The sequence below is a fragment of the Perkinsus marinus genome (assembly GCF_000006405.1).
Source record: "Perkinsus marinus ATCC 50983 genomic scaffold scf_1104296972102, whole genome shotgun sequence".
Taxonomy (NCBI): Eukaryota; Perkinsozoa; order Perkinsida; family Perkinsidae; genus Perkinsus; species Perkinsus marinus.
In genome coordinates, this window is record NW_003201866.1 from 49971 (window position 1) to 56709 (window position 6739).

General features: G+C 47.5%; 2 protein-coding genes across 2 annotated transcripts in view; one reads left to right on the top strand and one right to left on the bottom strand.

Annotated features, from left to right (window-relative positions):
- Pmar_PMAR002530 (Aldose 1-epimerase, putative) overlaps positions 1-64 on the top strand; it is a gene marked incomplete at both ends in the record, with an annotated part of 1204 nt that extends 1140 nt beyond the window's left edge. Inside the window, one exon of the mRNA XM_002766668.1 lies at positions 33-64. Within this exon, the coding sequence (XP_002766714.1) occupies positions 33-64 (32 nt within the window). The remainder of the gene's footprint in view (positions 1-32) is intronic.
- Positions 65-1608: 1544 nt separating this feature from the next.
- On the bottom strand, positions 1609-3645 carry Pmar_PMAR002531 (alpha/beta hydrolase, putative; the record flags this gene model as incomplete). The annotated part of the gene is made up of 2 exons (XM_002766669.1): positions 1609-1872; positions 2065-3645. 2 exons carry the CDS (start codon positions 3643-3645, stop codon positions 1609-1611), a joined length of 1845 nt encoding a protein of 614 aa, XP_002766715.1.
- Positions 3646-6739: the final 3094 nt, after the last annotated feature.

Below are 6739 nucleotides of genomic sequence, written 5' to 3' on the forward strand. Positions count from 1 at the left end.
TATGTTATTTACGGAGGTTGTTGTGATGTCAGCTTTTGGGATTGTCTCTGTGAATTGCATTTAAATGCTTGCGTATGTTACGAAGCCTGATATTGGTCATCTTAGATCTTGACATAGCGATTTTGGGAGGAATTATCAGAAATGATGATTAGGAATATCGTTAGATAAAATGCGCGTTAATTATCACTTTTAAGAGGTTACGGGGAGATATCTGCCTACTACCTACTTGTCGTTGGGTGATAGTAGTGTTTTATAGTTCGCCCTTTTGACCGCTCGAAAGGAGTTGAAAGTCGTGTATGAAATTATTGGACTCGGATTCAAAAGTTCAAATTGACACAACACGAGATCAATTTAGACTAACTTGTTTCCTCTAAGGAATAGGTTGTCTATTGTTCATGTGGAAGGCAAGTCGAAGGGGAAGAAGCTTTTCTAACGTGTACCGACAGCCTCAACTGCGTCGAGTATTTCAGTCGTTCGAGAGGGCTGCAGCATTAGGGGCCGACTCAACTGAGCCTTCATCCGTTCTTGGGTGTGAACCGGCCAACGGCGGTTGGGAGGATGGTGAGATTGAACACTTCGTTGACCAAAATGCTGCGCAGATCAGTGGGATACGCGAAGTGCTATGGGGAAATTGTAATTGACTTCTGATGACAGCGGACGAGCAAAGAAAATTTATTGCCCGGAATCCCGTCTAATCGGAGGGTTGTTGTAACGGGCGCCAGGAAGGAAATGAAAAATTAGCGAGAATAGTCTTTTAATCGTCGAGTCGATTGTGTAGAGCATGGGATACGAACAAGACTGTTTCCCGAATACTGATGAGGTGTCTCGCTCGGTGATCAAAAACACGATGGTTTCCGAAATCCAACTGCGACATTCCGCGGACGACGTTTCGGATACACTGATGTTAGAAAAGGGTTTATGATTGAGCTATCAGCATGCTCCTTAGTATAGTACGACCCGAAACGTTATGCAAGACGCGTAGTACAAACCAACTTCCTGTCCAATCCTGAGACTCCACAGAAGATTTCTGGAACCACGTCCACGATGACAGTGTGGATGTATTGACGAACAGTTTAGATTGGACTGTGAGGCTCATCACTGCCGTTGCGATGTCACTGCAACTCGAACGACACTGAACGCAACACATACATTCCAGAGACAGTAGCAGTTATATTTTATATGAACGTTAGTGAGTCAGCAACCTACAATGTGCATCACTATTGGGTCGCGGGTTCGATCCCCAGCGAGGATACTTTTCAATAACCATAGGAACATCTCAAACAGCCGTTTTGGCAAGGTGGTTGACACTCAGTGCGTTGTCGTTTGCTGCCGCAGCCGCCTTCCAACGATCGTCTCCTCTTGAGCTCCTTCCTCGCCATCCAATCAGTCAATCGTCGTTGTCGTTCGTAGTCGTCCCATGCCCTCTGCTCTGCATCTCGAAACGTGTCGTGACCGAACAATATCGTAGGGAAAGAGAGTTTACAAGCGGCAAACATGGAAATGGGACTCGAGAGAAAATGCATTATCAAACTGAACGCCAACGCTATGCCAATAACTTAAGTAAAAATATACATTATTTCAAAGCAGTACTAGTGTACACACATACTGTCACCTATCAGTCACAGCCCGCACGGGCCGCACCGATAAAGGAGGACTCAAGAACCGCAACTCCGCCACATCATCGTCGTCATCTTCGTCTTCTAGCATCGACAACGACCCTCGATGTGCAGCACCGGATGGTGGCGTCGGTACCATGGCGTTTGCGCTGACGGCTCGTGCTCGACTTGCTAGCCACAGCCTCCGAGGGGTTACGCAATATTCAGTGAAACTTCGCATAGCCAACGCAAACTTCTCGGGCTGCTCTTCCTCTACCTAACAAAAGTCACCATCCCACCAGTCAATTTTCAATATCTACTGTGACGATTCACAAATCGCCACTTACATGAATGTCACTAAATTGCACGAGTTTTGTATATTGCTGGGCGTGAACTGAAAATTCGACCGCTTGTGTGAATTTCGACTTAACATCGCCTCGATAGTGCTAAGATCCCTCCCCATGATTACCAGATGCCCACATCTCGGTACGACCTCCCATCGCGCATCGCACTTCTTCGACAGAAGGTGAGTGAAGAAGCGCTGATACTCCCTCTTCGGTACAACCTTGTCATGATCACCCGTCAGCAACAATATCGGACACTTGGGTAGGTCGACTGGTACTTTCCAACGGACATTAGTACGCTGCTTATTCATCTCCACAATAGCCGCGTCCCAGCCCTCCAACCGGGTGGGCACCCTATAGTCTTCTTGCAGCCACTGTGGGATCTTACTACTTCTATACCAGGACTTCCTCATCATGAAGTCAGCCACTTCTGACCGTAACATCGACAGCGACAACGCTCTACTCACATTACTAGTCAGTATCGATCGTATGACCCCAGGCAAGCCCATACCGGTTGTAACCGTCGGGGAGATCAATACCACGCCACTGACACTTTCATTGCATGCTGCTGACTCCAGAGCAAGCAAAGCGCCGGCGCCAACGCCAACCAATATTTGAGGTAAAGTACCGGCCGAAAAACGACGAAAGAGATCTATGGTCTCACGAGCGAACGATATGGAATAAGGCGGTAACAACACCGGCCGACCTCCTTCACTCATTATGTAAACAGGCGATGCTGGGTCCTTGGGCCGCTCTGTGAAGCCATGCGCTGGTCGATCAAAACACGTCACGTTGGCGTTGCATTCATTCACGAGTAAAGGCACCGATCGCTTCCACGTAAAACAACCTCCACCAAACTGATGAATCAGCAGTAAATTGACGACCGGCGTGGTAGATCGAACATTCTGGTAGTAGCAGAGAATGCCTCCAGCAGTGTCGCTATATGGCCACTCCATGTCGCTGTAATCAGTGCCAGTAGCTGTGCACAGATAATGAGCGTCCGGGCCGGTGGCGAACACACGACGAGACGAGTCGAAGGATGCAGAGGAAACCTTTGAGCCATGCTCCAAGTCACCCTCGCTGTCAACACTGCTGGTCACAGTGATCTCTTTGGGCTGGTCGGGACCGATCAGAGGCGCTTCTAAATCGACATTTTGGTGATGGTGATGATGACGAGGACGACGACGACGGCTCGCGAATGGGAAGCGAGCGGTCAACCGGAAGTTGGCGTTGAAACGACACAATTTTCGCTGACGAATACGATCAGAGTGCTTCAGGAAGAAGAAGCCCTCAAGCAAGCAAAGGGCGACAATAGTCAGCGTTCGACCGGGCATATTCCCAGTAGTGATGTACAACCACAACGAGTAAACGATGGAGGCGACTACGACTACCGAAACGACTATGTCCGGCACCATAGAAGTCTTACGACGATACTGAAATGCAATGTTAATAACGAGAAAACGAGCAATGAATATGACGAGGTAAATGTACAGGGATAAAAGATCATTATGGTAGTGGTTAACAAAGTCGCCCACAGAGGAGACACAAACGAACAAATCAAGCAAAGTGATAATACGGGGAACACGGGACTTCAGCAAGAACAGCAAACAGTTGATGGCGAACTTCAAGGCAAAAAGCCACTCGAGTGCCTTTGAGGACGTCGATGCTGATGCTGATGATGCAGTTCCTGTTGATGCCCCCGCCATCTTCAAGATATTGAAGATGTCCAAAGTTGATTGGCACTTTTCGTAGTTAGCGCGCGCCAATTTGATCGATTTTGAAGAATGTTTTGGAGACGCTTCTTTGAAGCGTAGAAGTGGCGACACTGGCCGTTTGGTTGCCAGAGCCACATTTTGTAAGTGGACGTTTGATTATGATCCGATTTGATTCTCGCATGGAGCTTCCTGATTAGGAAGCGTACGTTAGTTGCCCTTCCTCGCATTATGACTGATCCAACAACAACTGCCGTGAGATAACATCCTCCTTCATGAGTCCAGTAGTGGTTCGCTCCGCTCCGCTGGTGCGTCGTCAGTTCTCCTCGGATGATGACAGTTTTCTCATCATACCATCAAACTCGGCCAACAAATAGCTAGTATACTGCTGTACTAGTCAATTGGAGAGTGAAGAAGCTGAAATAACGTTCATTGATGACGATCTAATAACTCTGGTGTTATAACTCAATGAAACCACAATCCTTATTCATCGGATCGGGTTTCTTAGGAAAAGCTACGTACTCACATGAATATCGATCACGCTCTGTACATACGTAGTGCCAGGCTGCTTGTTATCCTGAGCACTCCTCAATCATCTTCCACAGGACTGCGATACTGCGTTAACCTCGTTTAACTAAGAGCTGGCCGAAGGTGCATAGCTCGTCCACTACTACGGTACTCGATGCAGAAAGAAACACTTGAGGTGCCCAGTCGGAGCTACTTGGTGAAGACGAGTATAGACTGTTTGAAAGTGCTTAGAGTTATTACTGTCAGCACTGGAAATATATGGAGTATTTCTAGTTTCAATGGTGGTGCTAATATTGATGATCATACGTAGTCCCGGTGTATCGTGAGCGGAGGTCAGGCAAAGCTTAGGGTGCTCGAGACACCGCATATGTTTGTGCGGAGGTAGCCTGATGTGTTCCCGCGCAATCGGACCGATTATCGGAGCTCTTCTCTTCGTGCGGCAGCTACAAAACTGCCGTTTTCCAAACCAATCCACTGGCAGAACACACAGTATATCAATACTTCGTAAGAAAAGAGTGCGCAGTAGTGATCGGAGAGCCTCCTGTCAGGAGGCTCCTGGACCTTGGAGCCAGAGTGGTTACCGTGAACACGTACACGTATGCGTATACATGTATCAACACACGTCCACAGCGTGACGCTAAAATCTATAATCAAGAGATGCTGGAGTACTCGTTGTATGAAAAGGATGCAGAAACTCAAGATAGGTCAAAGTGCCAAAGGGAGAGTCAATTACCACAAAGCCTCCCCGTTTCGTTCCCATCGAACAACCGCACCTTACCACTATCACAGAAGTCGTAACGGCCTGAGCTGCGAGGAATAGATGTAGCGAACTTGTCAGAACGTTGATCTTCCGCTTCTCCGGACTCAATCACTCGTCCACAAGTATCAGGTCTCAACAGTCCTCTAGTGTTTTTGTTGTGATCCTCTGATGAGGGTCAGCCCAGAACCCGGAACACAAATTCGATGGCTTTAATCCGTTAGGTGCAAGAACGAACTAAGACTGAGAGATGATCCCATACTCACAAGACTCTGAATCAAAATGTTCAATATCACCATCGTCAAAAGCTACCACAACGATATTGGCCGAGCGAGATTTGGTCATGGTCCCAGCGAACCATTGACGTCCCTTAGCCAACACAAAATAAGTAACAGATATACAAGATCCGATCATGGGCCTGTCCGTCCCATCACTCCATGCGACAGTGGGGATAACGGACTCACCCGCTTCGCCCGAGTCCTAGTGGCAACACTAGACGTAAGGAAAAGTACGTACTGACGATAGGAAGCAATAAACGGGCTCAAGTAGATCGAGCAAAGACCAGGAATAGAGAGGATGGCTAATACTACACGTAGGTCATCTGTTTGATCTTAATTGGGTAACATAAAAACCCCAACTGAGATCTTGAGACACATGGCTACGGGTTTATACGAAACATGTCATGCAAATCATAGCAAAACTTTGACTTCTGCATCATCAACTCGGATAGTTTTACAGCCAGCCGTTTCGGAGCCGTCCCATAAGATATCCAGGGCGCCAGACCTGCGCACGCCACAGACTCGGCCTGAGGACCAGTAACGACGGACGCCAGCAGATATCCAAGGGGCAACAGAGATACGCATTCCGACACGAGAGGGAAGTGGCTCATTTATGAGACAATCTCCGGTCTCATCGATCATAAGGTCAAGAAGATGCACATGCGTTCTACTGGCCATAGTCCAGCTGATGCACATGCGTGCACGATAGAAATAGGAGACAGCGCGCTAGCATGGCATCAGCATTGTCCGCCCCGGTAGAATCGCACAGCAGAGCATCGTTTCTCGAAGTTGAATAATCTTCATACTGAATCTACGGGAGATGACACTATGGGCAAAGCCCGAAAAGGTACGAGCATCAATAATCACTTCTGTGTAAGATTGATAGTCTGATTAGAACTGTGAAATCATCCACTCCCTTGACCACTCCCTGATGGATGCGTGCATGGCAGCGTTCTTCAAACATGAAGTAAAGTAGAACGCTCGTCGCAGTTATGAGCCTGCACCTCGAGTACTGCGTCATTTACCCGCAGTATGGTGAAGCGAAAAGTCGTGTCGTACAATCATTGTACTACAATGTCACAGTCTATGTGGTGACGTCACATTCAAGAATTCCTCGTTCAAATTGAACGGGGACAATTTAGATACCAGTGGTAGCTAAGTCGTGGTGGCCAGTTGTAGCTTACGATCGCGATGGAACCGCATTAGTTGTCGATTTCAATGAAATCGCGACACCGTTCCCGAGATTCGAAATTCATATTCCAATTCCAATGGAATTAATTTGATCGCGGTAATGAAGTATAAAGACTTCACATTTCCGTTTCATTCTAAGAATGATTCACAGTGCAGTACTGTGATTACTAAGGACTCCCCAGTGACGTGCTTCGTTCCACGGTGGAACTTCCCACCTACGATTTCGCCATATAGTCGGACTACACAAGGGTATAAACAATCATTCGCTGAAAGATAACCTCATGGTGCGGCATATACTTTCGCTGCAGTATCACGGTAGGACATCCATCATCAC